At 41.1% G+C, this 26,160-nt stretch overlaps 1 protein-coding gene across 1 annotated transcript in view; it reads left to right on the plus strand.

Moving 5' to 3' along the window:
* Positions 1-26,160, plus strand: part of SERPINE2 (serpin family E member 2) — a 38,918-nt gene that overhangs the window by 333 nt on the left and 12,425 nt on the right. The window contains exon 2 of the mRNA XM_084639032.1: positions 21,823-22,098. Within this exon, the coding sequence (XP_084495158.1) occupies positions 21,843-22,098 (256 nt within the window). The 5' untranslated portion in view covers positions 21,823-21,842. The remainder of the gene's footprint in view (positions 1-21,822; positions 22,099-26,160) is intronic.

The raw sequence follows: 26,160 nt of genomic DNA on the forward strand, positions 1-26,160 counted from the left end.
TGGGGGTCGTTACCCGCCTCCTGGCCGCCGGCGCCCCCTCCCCCCCCGATTCCTAGGGTCCTGCGTCCCCTGAGCCTGCCGCCCTGGTGCGCGGTCCTCTTCTCCCCTGCAGGTCCCCGTGGCCCCGGGAGTAAGGGGTCCGGCCCCCGCGGCTGCCCATCGCCTGCCTCCGCTGGGGGAACCTCTCTCCCCACCCCCACTTCCTATCCCCCCTGTTACCGTCCCCTGCTGGCGCAAGGCGGCTAGCGCTGGAGAGAGCGTCTGAGTCCTGCCTCCCATCCGTACCCTGCCCTTTCCTGGCCAGAGACTTTCCTGGAGCTGCCCTGCAGGAGGGCTTCTCTACACTCAGCTCTTCCCTACTGGCGCTAAGGTTCGGTCAGCCGCATTAAGGGTTGTGCCCGTGGGAGCCTAGTGTAGAGGAGATGCTTACAGCTGCCTGTGCTTTTTGTCACCTCTGTTGCCTGACACAGGGGTGTTGGAACAGTTTTTATAGTGGGGGTGCTGAGAGCCATTGAACCAAACTCTAAATCCTGTTATTGACGGAATCCACTTCAACCTAAGGGGTGCTGCTGCATCCCAGGCTCCCCTAGTTCCACCCCCTGTGGCCTTAGAGTGACATAGGGGTAAAAGCACCAGCAGCCACATGGGAGCTTTGTCTACGTTACAGCACTGTGACTACTGTCAGTGTTGAAAACCGTGGAAAATTGCTTGTAGAGGGCCTCGGGTAGACACTGCTGAACATCTGTGTTGGTGCTAATATCGGAATAGTGACAGTAAGGAGGCCCATAAGACTATGGACTAGATTCTGCTCTCACTGACTCCCAGTGTAACCCCACTAAAGGTAATGGGCTTATATTGGTCTTAAACAGATGTAAGGATGAAGAGAATAGGACCTCTTTAGGAAAGGACAAGAGAGGGAGCTATTGGATAAACACTTGGTACAAATATTACAATGCAGCTTTGTATTGTGTCTTGTACTGTGTCTTCAGAACACTATCATTGCCATTAAAGAAGAATTACGAAGTTAAAATAGAAAAACGAGAGCAGAGGTGTACTCTGAGGTACAAGCGGGAGGGAAACATTTTTTCTGATTATACTTGGAAATAGATGAGAATCTGAGCTGGAGATTTATGGGAAACTGTTCTAGTCTATCAGGATAACACCCTAATAAAATGACGGTTCAGTTAACCTATGGGAGTACTGTATGTGCCAAATGGTAGACTGGATAAAAACTGAATGTTCCTAAATGTGTGATTATTCTTTGGTACACTTTTAAAAATCATTTTAAAAATCATTTTTGTCTAAAATATTTATCTGCATCTTCAATAATAATTTAAAAGCTTTTTTCTCTAAAAAGAATTTAAAATTGAATGCATACAGCTAAAGTGTTGGGCAGCCACCTTTCTGATGGGGGGGGGCAATAACCAACTGGCCCACGGGGGAAATCTTGGGTCAATAACACAAGGACAAATCCTTAATCTTATGAAAAATGCCATGTGATCTTTGTCTATGCAACAGACAGGACTTTTTATGTGTGGTTTATTTTTTTAAAGATTTATGACCACCTCTTCTGTATAGAGCTGTCCAAATTCCCAGAGAAATTTTGTTCAGCAAATGTTTTGGGGAATAGGTGGAAAGTCTTCTCAACATGGAATATTTATTGACAAATATAAATATTTTTGACAACTCCCACCCACACCAACTAACTAACTAAACTATATAGGAACAAGTATTAACAAATGGGCTTTTAACAAAAGATTGAAGTTTGACTTACACTTTGAAAATATAAAGTACTATGCAAGTTCTAAATATTATGTCGTTCAACTGAATAGATTATCCTGATCTCTAAAGTCTTTTCCAGTATTTTTAGTGCCACCACTTGCATAAATTGTTACATACTCAATAGTAATATGAGGGAACTGTAGCATGACGGGGGTACTTCTTAATGCTTTATTTTTTTTAAAGTAGATAGTGTCTGTTTAGTTTTTGAACCAAACTTCCAGGAATCAAATGCCCTAAATTAAATCATAAGGCCTAATGCTTTACACTGTCATGTGGGTTTAATGCCAGATCTTGCTCCCTGAACCAGAAGCGGCTACTGGTCCAACTCAGTGATGGATGGATGGTCAGGATGGGCAGGGATGGTGTCCCTAGCTTCTGTTTATGACAGGGAATGGATCACTTGTTGATTACCTGTTCTGTTCATTACCTCTGGGGCACCTGGCATTGGCCACTATCAGAAGACAGAATACCGCGCTAGATGGACCTTTGGTCTGACCCAGTATGGCCGTTCTTATGGTCTGACTTGCTCAATAGCAACTCTTTCAGCCAATTAAAGAACAGTGTCTACAAGCAGTGAAGGAAGTCCCTTTCAGACCTAAAGATTTAATCATAATCTCAGACATGGGCTGGGGTGTTTTGTTTTTGTGGTGTTTGTTTCCCCAATGAATGTTTTGTCAGATATTGTTTCTTTAGTTTTAATATTATAAGCAGTCATTCAATCACTGACTATCTTCTACTGTGAGAAATAGAACACTAGTAGGAGAAACTGCAGCACAAGTTTAAAGGTCAACCATGAAAGTTACTCTTCTCAAGTAACTTTTCTTTTCCCAAAGGTGGCAATATGTTTATGTAAAAAGTTGACTTAAGCAGGTGATGAACTAGTGGGGGAGAAATACAGGAAGAAAGAAGACAAGGATTTATCTTGGCTGGAGTGGGGTAAATGATGCTTTTTTAAAAAATGAAGTACAAAAGAAAGACCCTGAGTGCATATCAGAATAGCAAATTGTAGTTAACTAGTACCTTTGTTTTGCATCTTTAGAGTCTCACAAATTTGCGGATATCCATGGACAATGTTTGCGGATCGGATGTGGATATAAATTTTGTATCTGCGCAGGGCTGTACTTATCTTGATAGACATGGATTATCCTCAACACTTTCATTTTGGTGGAAGTTGTGGATGCTCAGTATGTTTCAGGATCAGGCCCTTTGGCTTTTGTTCATAGTAGCCAGTAATGTCTTGAGTAGCAAGTGTGCAAATGCAGAAGGAGCTGTTTTACATAACTCAGTTAGTTAGCAAGCCTAATGGCATCTCTGACGTGGTTTTGGAAATAATTTGAGATGATACTCTTAACTTGTTAAAATGGGCCACTTTCAAGTTTGAGGCCCCAAAATGTAATCTCCCTGTAACTGTATGTTTACTGTCATACTGTTCTGTTACCCCTTAAACAGACTTTGTATCCTGAGCTGCTCTTCAAAAATAATCCAAGCAATTAATTCCTCTTGTAATCCTGGAGAAAGTAGGTTGATAGCAAAGAAAAAGAATGTTTTTCTGAGTATTCCTCTGACCCCTCCAAAATGCAGGTTTCCTGTGAATTTCAGTGAAGTGACTACTTACAAGCAGTAAGCAGATGTATATAGCAACACTGTGTGTGATTTGGGGAATGGGAGAATCTGGTGCATATACTGGTGATCAAAATACTGCTGCATACCTGTGGAACTACCAAATATACTTTGAAGACCCAGAAAATGAGGAACAGCCCAAACTGGAGAGAAAGATGATTGATTAAATAAATGAATTCTCGTGTGTATAAAATTTGCAAGTTGCAAGATTTAGCATTTCTGATGGAAAGATAGTGTGAAATAGGGAAAGCAGGTGTTTGGTACATCAGTAAACTTGGGTGTAAAATGAGCATCTACTAATAACAGTTGAGATCTGCACAATGGACAGGTCAAAACTGGCCATTTTAAGATGTTACAAAAGCTGCCCCCACCAAAATCTATTTTGTTTTTTTTCTGTTGCATCCATTACTAAGGTATTCAAGTGCAAAAAAATATGACTTTTTCTCACTCAGATCGGTGGAGATTATAGTAATCGGTATGGATGGTTGCTTACATGTTACACCACATACCTTAGCTAGGTGATGAGGTAAATTCATGTCAGTACAACAAAAGAAAATTGCATAAGGCTTCAAAATAATAATCAATCTCACGTACGGGTATATGCAGAAATATTGCTGTTCCTACTGTTTATCAGTGACAACAAGTAAACTAGGTTAACGTCGCAACAGTCTACAAAGGTGTTTGTTTTTTGTTTTTTAGCATACATCTAAAGTCCTGAGATTTGGTCGTGGTCAGCAGTTCAACAACTGTTGTAGAACAAGTATATCATGCTTTGCAACTGGTATGTGTATTTGTGGAGAGGGGGAGCCATGTAGAACATAGTCAAACATAATTCAGACACCAACTAGAATGTGGAAAAGTAATTTATTTGATAAGTCTACTTTATCCTTGGCCAGTTTATAAATATGAACCAGATTCAGTTGTGTTTTGATTACTTGGATGTCTTGCCTAATAAGAGACAAGGTGCACGAGGTAATGTGTTTTATTGGACCAACTTCTGAACAGTCCAGTGAAGGTATTACTTCACCCACCGTCTGTCTCTGATATCCTGGGACCAACATGGCTACAACAACATATACATTCATTTCAGATGCCTGTGGATGGGGGCTGGCTTGGGTTAGATTTGAACTTGTGGAACTAGAGGTGAAAGACTCTCAGTATCTTAACAGTTCCATGAGCCATCCAGTCTTTTTAACACTGATAAAATAGTATTAAGCAATTGGATAAAAAGAGAGAGTCCCAGTGGAGGCTTTTTCTTCTTGTGAATCTTATTTAGGGTTGTCTAGACAGTTTTGATTGCTTAATCACAAACATGTATAACATAGGTCCTTTTAGTATTCATTGGGGGAAAACCAAAGGCAACCATCAAAGAATTTTCTGTTAATTTGGTATACTAAACTGAGTAAGTAATAGTAGAATTCACTATCAAAGGTCACATATCCTGGGAAAGAAGAGGATATAACAGATTAATCATCTCTGTAAGTGATCTTTAAAGGGTTGCTGTTTTTTGCATTGCATTAGATGTCCCTCGCCCCAAACAGTCATAAAACTTTAATTTGAAATAACTTCACAGCAGACGTTGCCAGGATACCTACTTTAAAATGACATGTAGATTAGACAGCCGACGTTGACCACAAACCAATTCTAAACTAACAAACTGAAAAATCTGTTAAAAGCAAAATGTAGAATACATTTTTCTTTTGGCTTTGAGGTGGAATGTAGCATGGAAGAGTCAACCCTTTTTTTGTATTTGTTTATTGAAAGTTCTACCATTACAAGATGAGGAGAGAATCTTATTACAGAAATAACTTTCTTGATATTTCCGTAAGATATGTCTGAATGTTTTCAGTGTGTGAAACTTAGCTGGATATATTCAGGTTCCCTTGCATGTTCAAGCACGCCCTCTACCGGTTGAAACTGTTACAAAAATTTTAAAAATCTACTACTAACTTGATTACGCACTGAGATCTGTTGAAAGGCTAACTGAAATGTGGCTTTTTGGGAGGGGGTGGGTTGAGAAGGTAAAGCTGTAAATCTCCTGGGTTCTTGAGCACAATCTGTGTAGATTGTTTAGATATGTTGAAAATATCTTGCTGGACAAACATGGGAAATCTTCTAATCTTAGTTTGTATATTCTGATTTCTTCAGTTTTTGTGAAAATTATATACAGTAATGCTTATCCCACTAATTACATATTACACACACACAAAAATTGCTAAAAGAACACCATAATTTCAAAATCAAGCACTCAAAAATTAGGAAATGCCAGAAGTATGATTGCCCATGCGTATGCTTCTGCATTCATATGCATTATGACACAATCTTTAATTATCTGATCATATTATTTTTTTCTACAGGGGAGTAGGAAGTTGAAATTTTTGGCCCTCAGGGAGTGGGGGAAGGAAGGAGAGCCCCTGCTACCAAGCATGGGGGTGCCAGAGCATTTAAAAGAAAAGGACTCAATTTTTTTTTAAATAGCATGGGCAAAACAATGTATTTTTTGTTTAGCCTCATTCTTGGAAGCGTCTGAAATAATAATAATAATTAATAATAAATAAATCAGCTCCAACTATTAAAATTGGCAAAGTTTATAAGCAACTGAAAACAGGGGCTTACAGTGGAAAATATTGGGAAACCATAATCATTCTTGAAAGGATTAATTTGTACTACATGAGTTGCAGTGTGGTATAAAGAAAGAAATGTGCTTTTCATTGTGAATGAAGTTAGTAGCCTTGTAACCAAGGCAGTAATGTCATAATACAAACAAGTGCTGTGCTAGCTTTCTCTATCAATGCATGCCTGTCCTGCCCTGTTCTTCAGTTATGGATGGTTCAGATAACATTTTCACAAAATAGCAAAGCAGATTTTTACTTTACAAAGCAGGGGTATAAAAAAATCTTAGTGTACATAGAAAACACTCCTAAATAAAAATATTATTTTTGTTATGCTTGTAAGTACCTACAGCAGAAGGTCTCTAGGCACCACATTGATGCATCTGATATGGATTAAGAACCTTCTTATGGATATGAACAAGACAAACTTTCATGCTTATACTTCAGGTCCTTTCAGAAGCCTTTGATACAGTTGGCCATATGGTGCTGCTGATCACATGCATGACAGTGCTTCTCTCACAACTGCAGCTCAAAATTGGTTTTGATTATTTCTTATAGACTGTTTACAATGTTGTGATGAGTAGTTCCTTGCCAAAAGACTTAGTGAAGTTTCACAAGGCTTATACCCATCTCCTGCTTTCATTATTTTTTGACTGCTTAGAGCAGTTGAGATATCCTATATTGCAGTGCCACCAGTATATTGGAGGAGCCTAGCTTTTCAGACACCCTTTGTTCCTGAGTGTTTGTGCAGTCCTTGGCACAACTGGGTAAACAATACTGATTGGTCCTTTATATGATAATTGTTGGATCTACTACACAGCACAAATAGCTTGCCTTCTCTTTTTAGCATCCGCAATCATGGCTCTGGCCCAGCTGTCTGTCAGTGGGGGGAGGAAATCACCTAGGATGGAGACTACTGACCTTTCTGTAACCAGTTTCGTTCATGTATCTCAAAAGTTTTAGAACCAGAGCAAAATAGCTGCCTCAAATCTGAACTCCTGCTTTGAGGAATTGGAGGGAACGTCAGCCTTGTCCCCTGAGGGAAGTATACAGTTTTGGGGGGTCTGATGGGTCTTGTTGCTTTTCCAAACCTCACCCAAACCCCGCTGCCTCAGGCGGGGAGGCCAAAACTGAAGCCCGGTGGCTTCAGCCATGGGTGAGGGGCCTGTAACCTGAGCCCTGGGCTGGAGCTGAAACCTGAGCCCTGCTGCCCAGGGCAGTGGGGCTTGGACTTTGGTTCTGGGCCCCAGTAAATCTAACGCCAGCCCTGGTGACCCCATTAAAACGGCGTTGTAACCCACTTTGGGGTCCCAACCCACAGTTTGAGAACCACTGAAATACTCCATCTGATGGGGAAGAGAGGGCAGAGCATTTTTAGCAGAGGGCACTTTCCTAAAGAATTCCATTGTAATGGTTGTAAGCCTGTCCAGGCGCATGGTGCAAGGCCCACCTTTTTGCAAAACCTTTTACATCCCTGTAATAAAGAATGGCCTGCTATAATCCCTCAGGGATAGGTAAGGAGGAATCTCCAGTAGTACCTGTATTGAGGAATGGAGGAGAGAAAGGGTCTTAAGAAAAAATTCAATGCATTCTTAATCGTGTGTCTTCTACCTAGTAATTATAGCAGTGGTTTCCCAAGAATGGACCCTTTTTGGTACATTTAATATTCTTCCTGCTTACAATAATAAACTAACCACCAAAACCAGCTTGCTTGTGGCAAGTTATTTTACTTTTTATTTTCATGAGCAAGTAAGGTACCACTCAGTTTTTGTCACGAGAAGAATGGGTGAGTGTAATTGTACCTGAGTTAATAAATTTTTATGCAACATTATATAGAATTTCAGTAACAGGGTTGGTGGAGACAGCCCCATTATTGGATGTCTTCTTTTTTTATTGCTTAAAAAGCAGATTAGTCAGGACTGAACATTGTGGTACAATGGAGTGAAAATAAACTCTCCAAAAGGAGAGGCATTGCAGTCAAGATAATCAAATCATGACTCCAAAGTTAACCTTGTACGACCACCTTCATTTATAAACCTGATAATCTATTGAATAATCTGTGTTTAAAAAACAAACAAGATATCCGCCCTCATCCCCCAAGACCCTCTTTTCTGTGTGACAATCACTGTGTAGTCTGTCCAGAGGGAGCCTTATTAAGGAAAGTTTGCATGTAACCAGAAAAGGTAGTTTCCAAAGTTTGTTCCACTTCTTAAAAATTTGCTGCTTTTTTTTTGACTGTTCATAATTCAGGTTAAAAATAACTTGTTTCTACATGAGACAAGGTGGATGAGATAATATCTTTCATTGGACCAGCTTCCATTGGCGAGAGACACACGAGGGTCTAATAAAAGGTATTACCTCATCCACCTTATCACACTAATATCCGGGAACCAACAGGGCTACGACAACACTTGTTTCTGAATGCACATTCTCTAAAAACTAGTCACAGGATGATTTAACATGTTGGCATGGAGCAGTATGTAGTTACTAGAAGCCATTTATGCTTGTATTATAACTTGTGACTGGTCTAAATGTTACAAGCTCCAGTTGGATTAAGCTTAAAAAAAAAATCCTAGTTTATTTAACTGCAAGGATCTCCACAATATTATTAAGTCAACCAGCAGTCTTAGGAAAGAGAGATACCAGCATTTCTTTGTTCTTACATCTAGCAGCCAGCATATTTTCATCCTAATCATTCCACTGTTGGAAGGACAAGTGACTGGAGGAATCCTCACCCCTGGATTTGTCTTGTTTGGTTTGTTTTGTTTTTAATATAGTGTAAAGGCAAGTCTACACAACAATCGTAAGTAAACCTAGTTTAGGTTGACTTACAGCGGTGGCTGATGTCCACACTAACCTTCTGACAGTGGTGTACGTCCTCACCAGGAGCGCTTCCACCGACTGATGGGAGCAGTGTGGGGGGCTGAGAGCCGGGGCTCGCAGCTCCCTGTTAGGAGCCCAGCTGCTGCCTGGTGCTCCTCACATCAGGTAGGGAGATCTGTGCCCAGAGTCCGGTTGGCAGCTGTGCCCCTGGTGGGGAGCCAGGACCCTGGTGATCAGCAGGGCTCCCAGCGTGGCGCTTGGGTGTTAGCCCCAGCCGGAAGCCTTGGGTAGCAGCTCGGCTTGGAGCAGAAACCCAGCAGCAGCCCACCTGTGGACCTGGCTTTCTTGTCAATTTCACGGCTCTAGCCAATAGTCGATGTAAGGAATGCAGTATTTACAAACACCGTGTCACCCTAACTCCACCAACATAAACCCTATGCCTCTTGTGGAGGTGGAGTTACTATGTTGGTGTTGTAAGGCACATACATTGGTGAGAGCAAGTCTGTAGTCTAGATACTGACATAATTAGGTTGCCTTATGTTGTCCTAATTTTCTAGTGTAGACCAAGCCTCATATATCATTGAGACTGAAACCCCAACCTGGCCCCACTTGCTCTCAGCATCAGCATCTTCTTGGAATCCCATCAGAGGCAACGGACTGGATAGATGTGCATTTCTCCTTCACTAACAGAACCTCTTCCCCCATCCCCACCCCAATGTGGGTGTGGAATGTGGTAAAGAGAGGTTAAATAAGATTATCCCCAAAATCTTCATCATTGGCTGTGACACTAACATGATTTCCCCCCCTCCCTCCAAAAAATGTCTTGGAGATTAGCCGGAAAAGATGGAAAATAACACGATTTTTGTGATCACTGTGTCAGACTTCCTGACTGAATGAGGTTATGGTGCTTCAGTAGTTTGTTCCGTCATGTGTATATAGTAGGGCTCCGTTGGCTTTCAAGGGAATGGTGTGGTTGCCAGATTTTTTTGATCCTTGGCCTGTGCCTGGTCACTACCATGACTGTAACCTGGTAAGAGTCAAAACATAGTTAGATTTCAGATGAATAATTTTTCATCAAATCACAAGTATTTCCTGGTGAGCATTAATGTGGTCGCTTCTGTGGTAGGCTAGCCTGACATACCAGTTTACTTTGAGTCTTTGTTAGGTGAAACGAGAGTTGAAATGGGGGTTTTCAGTTCTGGCTGGATTTTGAACCAAGTAACACCTTTTTTGGGTCTAATTAAAGGGGATCTGCAGAGAAGTGAGGGGAGGTGAGAGAAGACTTGTGCCTCTGGTTTATTATGATGCATGAAGTCTTGCAAGATGTGAGGTTTTTGTTTGCACTCAAAATTCAGCCTTTCTTAGAGGCTATGGTAAACTGGTAGGATTAAGTCATCAGTGATAACATACAAGATAGCCAGATTAATTAAAATGGGGCTGTTTACAAGTGCCTTGTGTGGTGCTTTTTAAAATTTTTAACACAAATATCTTGAAAACATTTGTAAAAAGAGGTGTCTTTCCCTAATCTTTTCAGCAATTCCGAATTGCTGGAGACTGGATGCTAGATGGGGAGGGCTCTAAGTTACTACAGAGAATTCTTTTCTAGGTATTTGCCTGGTGGGTCTTGCCCACGTGCTCAGGATCTAACTGATCGCTATTTTGGGGGTCAGGATGGAGTTTTCCCCCCAGGTCAGATTGGCTAAGATCCTGGTGGGGGTTGGTCTTCCTCTGTAGCATGGGGTATGTGCACATTTAAACTAGTGTAAATGGTGAATTCTCTGTAACTTGAAGTTTTAAACCATGATTTGAGGAGTTCAGTAACTCAGTCAGAGGTTGGTCTATTTCAGGAGTGGGTGAGGTTCTGTGGCCTGCAATATGAAGGAGGTCAGACTAGATGATCATAATGGTCCCTTTTGACCTTAAAATCCATGGGTCTAGGAGAGTATTTATTCAAATAAGGGCTCATAAGCAACACTGCACATCTGAGTAGTTTCAGCAAAACCAGAAAGGACTAGATTTGACTTTCTGGTCCTTCATATATCTAATGGAGGTTTAAGGGAATATTTCAGACTGTCTTTGTGCATCATAAAGAAACAAAAAGAGCACAAGCACAATTTTTTTGTTTGTTTTCCTTGGCATGTCATCTTAAAACACTGAGCTGTCTAGAAGCTAGTTAGTTAATCCCTGTGCACATCATACCAGCAGCGTTTGAGGCAGTTGTAAGTCCCATACCATTGTGCTGGTGGAGTTGATTACATTAGTGAAGATGGCAATATAGTTCAGTTGATGCCATCATCCCACTAGAGTCCAATGTTTGAGGCATCTCTGAGTATAAAAGTCCTGCTAGCAATGAAGTTAGTCTGCATTTACTCTGGTGTTACTGAGAGCAGAGTTTGACACTTGAATTGTCTGTCAATTCAATATTACAGAAAGTTTTACAGAACACTAATCTGCTAGCCTTTCATCTCTGAAGATAAATATTTGAATCCTGGGTTACATCCCAAACAAAGATGAATTATGTTCTCAACTTCCAGATAAGGGCTCTAAAAATCCACCAGTGAGAGTTTTGTATGTTGAGTGGTATGATCATAAAGTTGTGTAGGTGCAGGTCAACTTTCACTTTGGCAGATCTGCTGTTACAAGTGAAGCTGAAAGAAAATGGTCAGAACACCCTTCTTGACATACCTGTATGTACAGCTGCTTCTCTTGATCAAGATTTGAAAGGGCATGCCATACTATAGCTGCAAATCATTTGTCCTGTTTATCATAGGTCTCAGAGACAGATGAGTTTGTACAAAGCTACTGTCAGGTCTGCTTATGCATGAGATCCTGACTAACCAGCGTTCTTTTGCTTATCATTAACAGAATATGCAAGGGTTGTGTCAAGTCACTGTTGTCTTAAAAGTTATTTAGTGATGGAATACAACTTGCAAGGTCATTCTAAAATATGCAGTAACGCAACACTAGTAATAACTTTATGCAACTATGAAAAGTAGCACTGTTTCAAACACAATCTTAAATGTTTTAAAAGAACAAGATATCAAGTCACAGATCATACTAAATCTTGTGTAACCTGCCCTGCTTTCAGCCAGAGAAATGATGGCTGTCTGTCTCTTGCAGAATTCTCCTTTATATCTGCCATACCTTTGGCTGGTACGGAGTTTGGGCTTCTTTCACTGCAATAGTATTTTGTACTTGCAGTATCTTCCAGACGAGGATCTTAGTTCATTCTACGATTAATTTAGCTTTATGCCTTCTTGGGGTAGGAAAGCTTTTCCATTTTATAAATTAGGAAATTAGTATAGAGCTTAAGTGACATCACAATGGGAAGCCAGTGACAGAAATGACACTAGAATCCACGTTTCTATAAACACAAGAACAGAAGGTATTTCAGAACCCTAAGGTGTAGAATCATGGAAATAAACACCTAACATGTTTGGTACAGTGTGGTTCATTAGGAAACACACAATTTAATTTCTCTGTACATTTAAATGTAACTTACATTTTCAAATCTGTTGGGGCAAAAATTGGACAATTACATGTTTCCATATATAACGGGCAGAGCTGGTATAAATTTTCATGGCTCCATTTAAATTAATTGAGGTATGACAATTTATAACAGGTGCAGATTTGCCACAAATTTACTTATCCATCATATTTGATGTTCAATGAAATAGTGCTTTCTCCAACTGACCTAATTTTCCAGCCCCCACCCAGTGTTTTAAATAGTCTCTTGCTTTTTTGGGGAGGGGAGGAAGACGGGTGTGTTGAATAAACCTCCAAATGCTATTGAGTATTGAAATTGTATCCTCTTCCTTTCACGTATAACTGAGATTTTTACTCAAGACTGCAGTGTAATCCCAAACTGGCTAAACCATCCTCTCAGAAGATTTGTTCCACTTTATTTTTTTATTTTTTAAATGAACACACCATTTTATCCCTCCTGGGTACTTGTATGGCTGCTATTACTATAGTAATGAGAGTCTCACAACCTCTTACTGTATTTATCCTCACAACTCCCCCATGCAGCAGGTAACATTGTTATCCTCATATTGCCCTTTCTGTCAGTATCCATCTGTTGTCACTTGTCTTCTACTTAGGTTGTAAGCTCCTTGGGGCAGGGGCCATCTTCTTTTTCTTTGTTTGCACAATGCCTAGCACTGTGGGATCCTGGTCCATGACTGCCTGCTAGCATACAGTAACGCAGTACTATTCTTAGTTACTGTATAGTACCGTATATACTCATTCATTAGCCCGTTCGTTTATAAGCTGACCCCCCCCCCCGATGGATAGGTACAAATAGTAAAAACTGCATGACCCTTTCATAAGCCGACCTTATATTTCAGGGGTTGGCAAACTTTGGCTCCCAGTCCATCAGGGTAAGCCGCTGGCGGGTCAGGACGTTTTGTTTATCTGGAGCGTCTACAGGCATGGAGCCCCTCAGTTCCGTGTGTCCGCGGTTTGCCATTCCCAGCCAATGGGAGCTGCAGGAAGTGCCTGCTGACGCTCCAGGTAAGCAAAACGACAATGTATTAGATATTCAGTTCAATGATTTCATAGAGTTTAAAATCATCAGATTTTGGGGTAGGCTCATTTATAAGCTGACCTTCGCTCTTTGATGCATCATTTTTTTACCAAAAATATTCTGCTTATGAACAAGTATATACGGTATGTCATGTGGTTTGCTGCACAATAAGAAGTCTGAAGCAGAAATCTTCTAACTTTCCAAATTGTTCAAATCAAATATATTGATCTGCATATACTAGACCAGTTTATGCAGCCAGCAAGATATTATCCCTGTTAAGATTAATGTAGTAAGTGCCATAACTATTTTTTAAAGCTAGCAATCAGCTTTTCTTAGCAACATTCTACACATACTAAATTTTCTAGCTACTGAGTAGTAAACAGCATACTTTAAGAGATGCAGCAAGACAGATATACTGCACCTGACTCAGCAGTTTTTTTCAAATCTGGCAAATCTGAAAAGCTGGTGATTGTTGCTTAACAAATTACAATTTGTGAGGCAACAATAATGTCTTTGGGTGGCATATGAGACCTTGTTTTGTCATTGCCTGTCCCAGAGTATTGAATATCTAAAAGACAAAAGGGAGGAAATAACACTGAGGGGACACTGGAAAGCCCCAAAGAAGGATAAATGTTGTCTTATATCTTTTGAGGGTTTGGTTGGATTTGTCCACATTTGGTGAGCATTGTGAAAGACAGGAATTTTGAATGCGTAGAGCTGATGAGCCATGGTGGTAAATGGCATGCCTAGAGATGGAACAGAAATAGAGGACTAAGAGAAGGAGACTAATGGTGCATGAGCCTGGCAACTTTAGCGGGCAAGGAGATAAGAGCCCGAGAATTTTAGGCAATTGAAGAGTTGTGAACAGCCTTTAACTAGCATGAAGAAGAGCTTGCCAATAGGATATAACTGCTACTAGCAGTCATGGCAGCATATTCCTGATGGATTCATCCTGCTCTGCCTTGCTTCACCATGTAGCTAGATTCTGGTCTTACTGCTTTGAAGGAACAGTTGTTCTGTGTAGCACAGCCTGTCTCAACCAATATTTACAAGTTTTGTTGAACATTTTTCCTGCAGGACTGGACAGAGGGTTAGCAGCAAAAGTAAAACGTCTGTCTTTAGCTTCAGGCATTAGAGCCTTGTAAAAATATTAACTTGAAATAAAATATCTGGTATCCTGGCAAAAGTTTGTAGTGCAACTGTCATGAGAATTTAAATTGTAAGGTAGCAGAATGGTTGACACTCTGATAAGAAATAAGCAGCATTGTGCTTCAGATTCCCTAAAGAATTCATTTTTGAGTCTGTGTAATCTTTATTCAAGAAAAACTCCTATAGGCTTTAACTCTGTAGCCCTTCTTGGAAGGGTTCAGTCATCCTGTCAGTAGTTCATGCGGATTTAAATCGAGAGTTGGAACTGTTTTCCCTTGTGTTATAAATTAGTATATCATGGCAAGAATACATTAGGATGGAAAAGTCATTCTCCAATGATCTGACCCGTTTCATAGTTGCACTTTTTGGTTCTTTCAGAAGGACGTATTTAGCTTTAAATGGCAGATTTTAACTGTGGGTTTATTTCATCCTAACACAACTGTTTTATTATGTTTGCCGTCCACTGTTTAGCTATGTCCAGATAATCTGTAGCTGCAATAAAGGCACTGACTAATAAAAAGGAAGAAATAAGGGGGCACTGATTTGCTTGTGCATTACTATTGCCTACCTGGTCCAAAGATACTTGGCTGTCAGACTTGTTCCTTGCTGCTGTGGTGGGGGTACTTTATGGCCTCAGACTCATCGTGTGACTCTTCAAAGGGTTGGCATCAGAGACTCAACAGGCCTAGAATGTCCTGCTGTCAGAAGAGCCTATTTTTGGTCTTGCTCTTACAGGAGTAATCAATTATTTTTTGTCAAGACTCTGGACCTTGGACCAAATTTTTTGGTCAAGATATAAACAATGATAAGTAAATAAAAAGATTTCGGGGTCCATTCAAAAGTGTCTGGTGGTGCGGATTTTGCTCGCGATCTGCTTGTTGGCTACCCTGTGTTACGCTCTTCTTGATTCTTGGCCATTTTAACACTGTCTGAATAGGGAAACTCTGACTAAACTAAAGAGAACTAAGTTAAGAAATATTTGGGGACTGGAGGGAGCTCTGAATTTGTGCTGTCCACTGTATGAGGATGAGTGAATTTGACATATTCTCAGGAGACTGAGATAGATTGATGGCTCCAAAACATTGCAATTCCATTGAGCTCTTGTGTCCAAGTGTGTAGTGGGGGAAGGGAAATATCCGTATAGAAATTAACATTGACATTTAGTGTGAGAGAGAACGAACAAGTGCCATGTGCGCACAAAACAAGTGTGGTATTGAATTGGGATGTGAGAACTCAAAGGAGTATGTCCTGTATCTTTTTAATCAGCCGAAGAGCATACATACCACATTGTTGCTCTTACAGTTAATCTTTAAATGTACAGTACCTTAACTTCCAACTAGAGTTAAATGTGGGTGGTAGTTTGAATTTGTCTGGACTAATTAAGTAAATCAACATGCTATCGATCATTCTAAATAATGGTATTCAGTAAGGCATTAACATAAAGATGTTTTCTGTAGGATTCCCAGGGGCAGATGCACCCCTCATAAAATCACTAGCTTATGGCATTTTAATTGTGTCTCGGTTGAGAGTTGTAGCATAGAGGTAAAGTATTGAATCTGCATGGACAGTTTCACTCTAAATGGGGTTCCTTGTCTAGATGAGAGTTAATTAAGACTGGCAGAGTGATTTGAGGAAGTCTGCATTTTGGGGGGTTGTACTTCCTATAATGTGTCAGCTCTGTGGATCAACAAGAATGTTGGCCCTTGAGACCAACCAGCACCTTTCAAAAGCCCTAATGTCTATAGATATTGAAATAATTAACGACCCTCAATGCAAATCAGTTAAGATAATTTTAGTTTCTCTTTAATCTATTATATGTCCTGGGTGTTTTGCTTCATAAGTGAGTGTGCAGTGATCTTTCTGTGTGAGGTGGATTATTGACTACGTTGTTGTCATCTCATATTTTGTGGAAAATTACATCTTGATCCTATTTACACTCTGTTTTTTTGTCTCCTAGGATGGTCAGTTCTACTTTTTGTTCCATAACATTGCAGAGTTGAAAATGCTGAAATCCATGCCAAATTCATTCATAATATGTGGAAGTCGTTTCTGCCATGAATTAAAACAAGCTCATTAGTAAAATTAGTTTGTGTGTCAGTCTACTGTTATGACGCTGTTTAAAGTTGTTCTGGAGCAGGCTGGGTACAGCAGGGGCTAAATGATGAATGCGATATAGTTAAGATTGCAACATGCTTTTAAGTCTAACACAGGGCCAGTCTTAGGGGAAAATGGCACACTTGGTGAACTTGCATTTTGGTGCCCTTGGCCCCCATGGCTTCCCCAGGCTCCTCTTCCTCCCTTTGCCCCAAAGGTCTTCTCCCCCCTCCCCCACGCCCCAATCCCTGCACCCCCTTCACTTCTAACTCTTGCATCCCCTTCCTGCACCCACGTGGAGAAACTGACCTGGATGCACAATGTAGCTGGCATTGCTGCTCACTCCCCCCCCCGAGACTGCTGCTCCTCTGCCTCGCACACCCCTAGGGGTATGTGGGGTGGCAGGGGAGCGAGGAGCAACATCAGGGTTCCCTGTATCCAGGTCACTTTCCCCGCCTGGGCTACGTAAGGAGAGGGCACAAGAGCAGCAGCTCCTGATGCCGCACAGCAGAGGTGGGGAAAGTGACCTGGATCTAGGGAGTCCTGGTGTGTGTGTTTGGGGAGGAGACTGTGTGTGTGTGTGTGGGTACAAACCACTAACAAAAGCCAAAGCTGGACAAAACACTAGCCATGTGCTGCTCCCACTAAAAGGGAACCATCACACTATCTCATCCTTCACATTTCTCATATGAACTACCAGGGCTTGAATTAAACTTTTGTATTAAATTGGGGCAAATTTAAAAACTATTTAAAAATAAAAAATACGAAAAACTTTAATACATTTTATTTACAGTGTCCTTATTCATACTGTTCTTGCTAGTCCTTCCCCCAGGTAGAGAGGCACAGAGACTAGGATCAGGACCAGCTGTGCCTCCAAAAGACAAGGCCAACCCTCCAAATCAGACCTGACCTGCATCCCTCCCCAGACCGAACTGGATCTGACCTGCATCCCTCCCTAGTCTGAACCCCCCGAACTGGACCAGACCCATATCCCTCCCTAGACCAGGGGTGCTGGTGAGGGGATGGGGCAGGAGGAACTGGAGGAGGTCCGGTCTCCCCCAGGGGCAGTGGTGGGGGGATGAGGCAGGGGGCACTGAGTCTCCCCCAAGGGTGCTGATGAGGGGATGGGGCAGAGGGCACTGGGTTTCCCCCAGGGGCACTGGTGGGGGGATGGGGCAGGGGAATCTGCAGGAGGTCCAGTTTTCCCCGGGGATGCTGATGGGGGAATGGGGCAGGGGGCACTGAGTCTCCCCCAGGGGTGCTGGTGGGTGGAGGGGGCAGGGGACAAACTTTTACTTAGTCAGCAGGCACCTGCTAAGCACAGCCCTTTACCATTTCAGTGCTTGTTTGTCTGTCTGTCTTAACAAGGAAGGTTAGGCAGGGATGGTGTTACTTCTGGGGAAGTTGACATAAGAGAGACTGTAAATTGTTCACTGAATCATAAAAGCAAAAAACAAACCTGACTTGACTCTGAGAACATGGACAATCAATATTAAGCTCTCTCTTCTATATTTGCTGCAAGCTGCTACAGTGCTACATTCATGCTTAAACAGTATGGAAGAAAAATATTGGTGTCCTCTTAAAGCTGTGTGAGCTATTTATAACAATTTATCTGATGAGCGAATCCATTTTTCTGTTCACAAGCGAATTCTAACTTTTTTCGTATTTATGCATTTCTAATTGTCTGAAGAGTCAATATGAACATATTTCAGCATATGGATTGATTGTGAACTGTACTTGTGCCATATCTACTGAGACTGGTGATTTTTGTCACATGGTATTGTTTCTGTTCCCTGATTGGATGAATGCAGAAAACTGGGATTTCATTATACCCATCCTGATCTCTTGCTTCTCTCAGAGAGAGGATTAGGACAGTTTGTGGAGCTGGGAGGAACTAGGCTGACAGGATTAGGGAATTTTTAGAATATTTTAAAATCTTTCTTTACCAAGCTCCTTGAGTCAGGCCTTGCCTGGCACATAATTGTTAAATAAATAAAATTACCTGTTGTAGAATTAGTTCTGGGATCCGATTTAAGAGTAATTGCATATTGGCATGTACATGCATGGTCCCAAGCCATGCAGATTGCAGCAATATCCTTATCTGTTTATTTAATTGCCTCTGATTGGAGTTTTTGCCTAGTCCTGCAAAGTGTAAAATCCAGTGTCCTGTTAATATTGTTTAAACGTGTTATGCAAAAGCTTTGGTTTAGGGTTTTGGCAATATTGTTCAGTGACAATGTATTGTTCAGACACTTGATCTTGTTCCATTTACATCACTGTTTCACCTATGTACCGAGTGCATTTACTGAGTTCCTGTTTTTTGTCAGGGTTTGTCAGTCAAAAAGATGCATGTAGGCCAGGAGGCAAGCTTAACATGGACATTACCAGCATAGTTTCATTGTCATAACCTGGCTTGCCTACAAATGGCAGGACATAGTGACTTACATCAAAGAAACAACACCTTCACCACCACTCCTCCTCCCTCTTGGTCTGGACAAACTTTGAAAAGGAGGAAGTCTATTATTTCCTCATCTACCCAAAACAAAATTTGACACTTAAGTTTGTTTACAAATATATTAGTACAAGTAAACCCTACTAGTAAGAATGTTCATAAACAAAACTAATAGTCAACATGATGGATTGAAATTCAGCTTCTAGTTCATCTAATTGACTGAATAATTTTTCCTATTATTGGTCCAGCTCTAGCCTATGTCATGGTTCTTGGGGGAGGAGGACAAGGGGAAAAAAATCTTACCTGTACAGGTCAAGGAAACTGTACTAGATTCTTGCTATCAACTGTGTTGTAACTAACATGGTGGTTGTATTGTATTGTGATGTGGATAGGATCTCAGTTACCTCTGTAGTTCCCCTTAAAAACTTTATCAACTGCTACTGTTCAAATCCAGTTTAGTCTGCACTATGCTCAGAGAGCTCCAACTCACTGTTTTGCAAACTAATAGTTGCTTTTACATCAATCCTTTTTAAGAATGGTTCTAAAAATTTTCAAAAAAAGTTTAAAGTTTAAAGGGCCACCACTTTAGGTTGATAGGCAAGACGTTTAAAATGAACATAGGCAAACGGTTCTTCAAATCCTAAAATAAAAAGCTATCTCCCCTCCAAACTAAGGACTGTAACATGCATATATACGTGAAATACTGAATCTGAATTCCTTTTCTAGATAACTTAGTAAACCAAGACCCATGAATTTCTCTCTGGATACATCTCTCTGGATACACTACAAATACAATTGTGCTGGGGGACTAGGTTGGGTCATGGCTATTCTTGGGTGCATTTAAATTGTGCCTTGGTTCCATCTGCGGTACAGGAGGAAACCATGATTGAATTATATCCCTTGAACTATGCTATAGCCTTGACAAATACAGCATTTCTGGTTCTTCCGTTTCCAAGGTTTTAGCAGAGTTCAAGTACACTGATCGATCATTGTTGCTTTGCACCTTGTGCAGTCATTTACACTCATGCAAGATGGGTGCAAACTGTTCCCATTCTGACCTGGTAGAGTTTTACATCTCCTTTGTAATCCGTTTGCTCTAATGTAAATGACTATTCAAATTTCAGTACAGTGCTGATTTTGGACATTGCCAGATTTGCACTGAAAGTCACTGTGTATATGAATGACTTGTACAATTAGTGCTCTCTGGAAACTGCAAATGCAACAGAGGTCAGGATCTTCAAAGGGAGAAGGAATGAAACCATTCATAGAACTTTTGCATGTACTATACAAATTATGAGTTTTATTGAGTGTATATAACCTTTATATACATATATTATAAAGACTTATTAGATAATGATTTTTGTAACTGGTCTTCAGTAAACCAGGTAACTAGTGACTTTTGTATGTTCAAGGGCTACTGCTTTGGAGCCTTCTAAGTAGTTTTTGGAATACACACTAGTCCATATTAGTGCAAATAATAAACAAGTCTCCTATGGTGAGGGAAAAGAAGGTTTTATAGTTGGAACAACTAAGACCTCAAAAGACAGTAAAGGGTGATGTACTAGTGCATTATTAACGTCCGAAAAATCTGAGCTCTTCAAATATGCAAGTAGGATGATGCATTTCAAATATGCAAGAGGAAAAAAGATGATCAGTTACTCCATAAATTATGCTGGACCAAGTTATCACTATCAAGTTGTATTCAATGACACATCTATTTTATAACCTCTGTGCTCCTACAAATAAAGCTTCATAGGAGAGCTATGTTGTCTTATGAATAGAGCTCTGGTTGGAACTCAAACCTGGTTTTTATTCCTGGCTTGTCATTGGCCTGCTTGGTGACCTTGGAGCACTTGCCCTCTTTGTGCCTCAGTTTCTCCATCTGTAAAATGGGATTGATGATACTGACATCCTTTCGTAAAGCACTTTGAGATCTGCAAATGAAAAATGTTATATAAAAGCTAGGTAGTATTTATAATACAGAATAATTCAAATGCAGTTATGCTTTACTATAAGCTAACTGGGTGACTCTTAGTAGAAAATCATATTTGGAAAAACTAGAAACCCAATACCAGCTTTTGAGAAGTTAGCAAATATTAGTAATCTTTCTTCTCTGTGAAAAATGCCAATTATGCCTAAAGTTAACCAATAAAAATGTAAAGTAAATTGGACTACTGTATTTCAGAGTTAACTGCAGGTGTCAGGTCTGTTTTCAAATCACTTGTCCTCCTTCTCTTGTGTGCATACATGCATCTCTGCTTTTGATGGACAGTTGGCTATTGTGTGTACAAGTGCATCAACTATCCTTGTGAAGATGTTATGGTGTATTTGCCTTAATCAGAAGTAGTGCACTCTAAATCCAATTGTATGAGTGTTGTGATAGTTTGATGTCTTAAAACCGGGATCAGAGTCTATTAAGACACAGGTAACTGAACTTGGACTTAGTCTGTTTTAGTGGAGTTTTACCTGCAGCATAAAATAAGCATATGACTCAGCACAATTGTCATTCGTTCTGCTTCTGGAAGGCTCTGGACTTGGAATAGTAGGGGTACTGAACTTGAGGTTTGAGGCTTATTGGTAAAGCTATGTAAAATTTTCACAAAACATCCACTACATATGCCTGACTTTGTCTAATGTTAGAGAGACAGCTACAACTACACTGCATTTAGTGCATGTAAGTGTAGCAGAGAATTTTTATGCTCATGAAAGTGGTCTTTAACTTTTTTGTTTTGTTTTGTTTTTGTTTTTTTTTTTGTCTCCTTTAGGTTATTTTTGTTTAGAAATCATGAACTGGCACTTCCTTCTCCTTTTCACCGCTGTGACTTTAACATCTGTGTGGTCCCAGTTCAATCCTTTATCTCTTGAGGAACTTGGCTCTGACATTGGAATCCAAGTTTTCAATCAGATAGTCAAAGCTAGACCTCAGGAGAATATTGTGGTTTCTCCACATGGGATTGCATCTGTACTGGGAATACTTCAGCTGGGTGCTGATGGCAAGACAAAGAAGCAGCTGACAACTGTGATGAGATACAGCGTAAATGGTCAGTTTTTATCTGTTGTTATGCAGGTTTTTTATACAGTGATTCATAAACTTTTAAGGCTGGAAGGACAATATATTTTAATGGGGGGTTCTTCAAATTCTGCTACATTCTTTGCATCACAAGCCAGTTTTAGTAAACAATGATCAGCACGAAGAGAAGGCCATACCTCCTAAAATGTCTCCTACAATATAGGCTACCAGATAAACATGGACCCAGTTTAGGTAGAAAATTCAAATTCCATCCCTTCTCACTGATGTTGGTGCCATGCTTTGGGGTGACCTATAAACTATTTATGTGGAGGATATGGAAAGATATATGGGGATAATTTGAGTCTCTTGAGCTCAGAAAATCAGTTTCTGCCATTTCAAGTACTCCTCCAACAACAATACAATCTACTTGGTCCAGCTACATGGCATTACGTGCAGCTTAAGCATCTCTTGAAGGACACATTTGATCCGGATGTGCTTGGGAGCACCGGAGACTCCAGAATTGGTGATGTGTAGAGAGCTCTCTAGGTTCACCTGAACATCTGTAGCCTGTTATGTCTTCCTGACCCAAAAGATCCTCCTGAATTTAGATTGCCTGTACCATGACTGGAACAAAGATTGGTGTGTGTTGTTGACCCCTGGCCTGTGGGGAAGTGCCTTGCAAACCATTTAAAAGCTCTACTATTGATCTACAGTTAAGACTGATCCAGCAGAAAATTATTTCTTCTTCAAGTGCTTGCTTATGTTGATTCCATTCTAGGTGCGTGCGCGCCCACGTGCACAGTTGTTGAAGACTTTTGCCTTAGCAGTATCCGTAGGGTCAGCTGTGGCACCCCCTTGAGTGCTGCACCCATACATTGGTATATTAGGCGCCACTGACCCAACGCCCTCTTAGTTCCTTCTTACCTCCCATGAGGTTGGAGTGCCTCGTCTCGCCATTCGCAAGAGCACGAGCGGTTCTTCATAGACCTTTGTTCTACCTAATCTGTACATCAGTGGTCACCAACCGGTTGATCGTGATCAACTGGTTGATCTTAGAGGATCTCCCAGATGGCCAGATTCCTCAAGGGCCTTGAGCACCTCTACCCACATGTCGAGGACCCTGTTCCCCTGTAAGACTTGAACCTAGTGCTATCACGGGTTCTCCTTTCGAGCCTTTGGCTTTCTGTCCTCTCCTTCTTCTGTCTTGGAAGATTGCATTCCTGGCCACAGTGACTTCAGCCCACCGTGTCTCGGAGATTCAGGTGCTCACCTCCGAACCACCCTATATGGTCTTCTACAAGGACAATATCCAGTTGAGACCCCACCTGGCTTTCCTGCACAAGGTGATCTCTGTTTCATTCAAGCCAGGACCTTTACTTACCAGTCTTCTTTCCAAGGCCGCATAAGTCAGAAACGGAGCTTAGATTGCATGCCTTGGACTTTAGGAGGGCTCTAGCCTTCTACATCAACAGGACCAAGCCATTCCATAAGTCTACACAGTTGTTCATTGCAGTGGCTGACAGTATGAAAGTATACCGTGTATCCGCCCAAAGAATTTCTTCTTGGATCACTGCCTGCTTCTGCTATGATCAAGCGAAGGTGCTGCCCCTGGCGATTGTCACCACCCACTTGACCAGGGCACAGGCCTCTTAGGCTGCTTTTCTGGCCCAGGTGCCTATCCAGGACATCTGCAGGGCGACCACTTGGTCATCCATCCATACGTTTACATCCCACTACACACTTACCCAGCAGGCCTGGGATGATGCTGGCTTCGGTAGGGCAGTACTGCAAGCTGTGAAACTGTGAACTCTGAGCCGACCTCCATAGATACTGCTTTTGAGTGACCTAAAATGGAATCAACATGAGCAAGCACTCGCAGAAAAAAAACGGTTACCTGCCTTTTATAACTATTGTTCTTTGAAATGTGTTGCTCATCTCCATTCCATTACCTGCCCTCCTACCCCTCTGTCGGAGTTACTAGCAAGAAGGAACTGAGGGGGTGTCGGGTCGGCAGTGTCTAATATACTGACACATGAGCACAGCACTCAAGGGGGCGCCACAGCCAACCCTACGGATACTGCTAAGGCAAAAGTCTGACAACTGTAGGCGCGGACACACCTAGAATGGAATGGACATGAGTAACACATCTCGAAGAACAACAGTTACGAAAGGTAGGTGATCATTTTTGTTGTTGCTGTTCATACTGGTTCCTGTGTAGGTTACAGTGTGTGGCCTTGCCAAAATATATTTCTGCTGGAGATTTGGGTCTCGTAGAGCCACACTGGCTCACATGTTTTGGGACTGTCCCAGGATACAGACCTTGTTGGCAGTTTCAGCCAAGGGGCCAAGAAATGAATGAGACTAAACAGTCCTTGTAGCTTTACAGATAATCTCTGCAGCACAAAGTTGAAGTCCAATGCCAGCATAGTATGGGTAGATTGCAATGCCTCTATCCCTGTTGTACTACAACAGCCTTTAATTTAAGATTTCAGAAATTATTGGGCAATAAAATTATTTTTATATTTAGTTTCTTATAGGCCTCTGAGCCCATTTAGTTGGCGGGCTCTCTTTTGGATCTTTTGATGCTTTTTTGGCTTTGCTTCTGTTTCTTCTGTCAAGATCCCAGACTCTCTAGCCTTTCCCGGGCCGCCTTTCTATTCAAACATCCCTTTCTTTCAGTCTCTGTTCCTGACATTGGCATAAATCCCTGTTATTCCTCTACCAGTTCCTTTCCTCTAGAGAGTAGGGTGAGAGTACTTGCTGCTTCTTAGCATGCCAGTGAGGCTTAGCAGCAGCACAGAATGCTGGCACTTACAGAATCTTAAAGGAGCTGTGTTTATGAAATGTGAAACCTTCCAAAAGGTGAGTACATTTTCAGACCTATAAAGAATGAGCAATGTTGATGTTTTCCTGTAACACACTGTCCCCTCCTTAATTGCTTTGCTGTGCAGTTTTCTGTGTTGTGTACAGCTAAATGATTTAGTGTTGCTTAATAAAATATCCAAATGTTGAAGATTCAAATCCTTTTATGGGGTAATCTTGAATTTAAAAGCATTTGAGTTTTCTAAACATAGCTATTTGCAAGAGTTTCAATGCTTCAAAATTAATGAATTTATTCAGTTTTGGTTGACTTAGTCTAACAATCCTAGACACATGAGACAAACTTTTCTGTAGTGTGACCCATATCTTAATATAAAGAGTCTCATGGACCACCACCTTTTTTATGTTTGCATGGACCTCCTCTTCTCTTGTTCATGATTGCCTAATAACCCTGTGACAGCTACAAAAGTTGCTTACTTGGAAAGGTAACTCTAGGGACGTATTTAAAGCATTTTTAGCTATCTTTTAATGCAATTTAGTATCTAGAAGCAAGGAGGAGAGCCAGTACCATGTGCGCAGCCAGCTCTCCCTAAACCACCAGCAAATTTCAGTGGATGACTAGTGGGGTACAGACTAACTTGAAAACATCCGTTATGGTATGCTCACCAAAAGAATATGTCCATAATATTGAAGACTGTGAATACACGGAGATCATGTGATCTGTCTTACTAAAGGAGTCACAGTAATGTAACCAGCAGGGCCAACTATTGAGGACTTATCCTACATGGAGCTGAAATGGTGGTTGTTGAATCTTTTGCTTTCTTTTTTTCCCTTCTCAGCTCCTTTTTTGTGTGGCTTGTTTAGAAGCATTAATGACCGAACTGAGGTGTGACCAATGTAATAGTTTTCCTGTGCTGCTCTAAGGGCATGTCTATACTTACGGGGGTCATAACACCTTCCTTGGAAGACCACTCTTTCATAGAGACTTTTATGGAGCATATTGCAACCTATTAATAGTTGATACCTTTGGATAAATACTCTGCTTCTGATTAGATGTTGGAGTCTAATACTGAATTTCCTTACTAGTGTAGCCTAGTCTTCAGATTTAATTTTAGTTTGTTCCGGAAACTTTCCAAAGGTCGGTCTCTCTCTCTTTTTTTGGTTAGCACACAGTTTCCAGAAAACTTTTTTATATCCACTCCATTCCTTACTGAATGGAATGGAGGGATCAAAAATGACTACCTTAGTTTTTCAGTTTATGGTCTAGTCCCCC

This window comes from Lepidochelys olivacea (genome assembly GCF_965140295.1).
Source record: "Lepidochelys olivacea isolate rLepOli2 genome assembly, chromosome: 9".
Lineage (NCBI taxonomy): Eukaryota > Metazoa > Chordata > Testudines > Cheloniidae > Lepidochelys > Lepidochelys olivacea.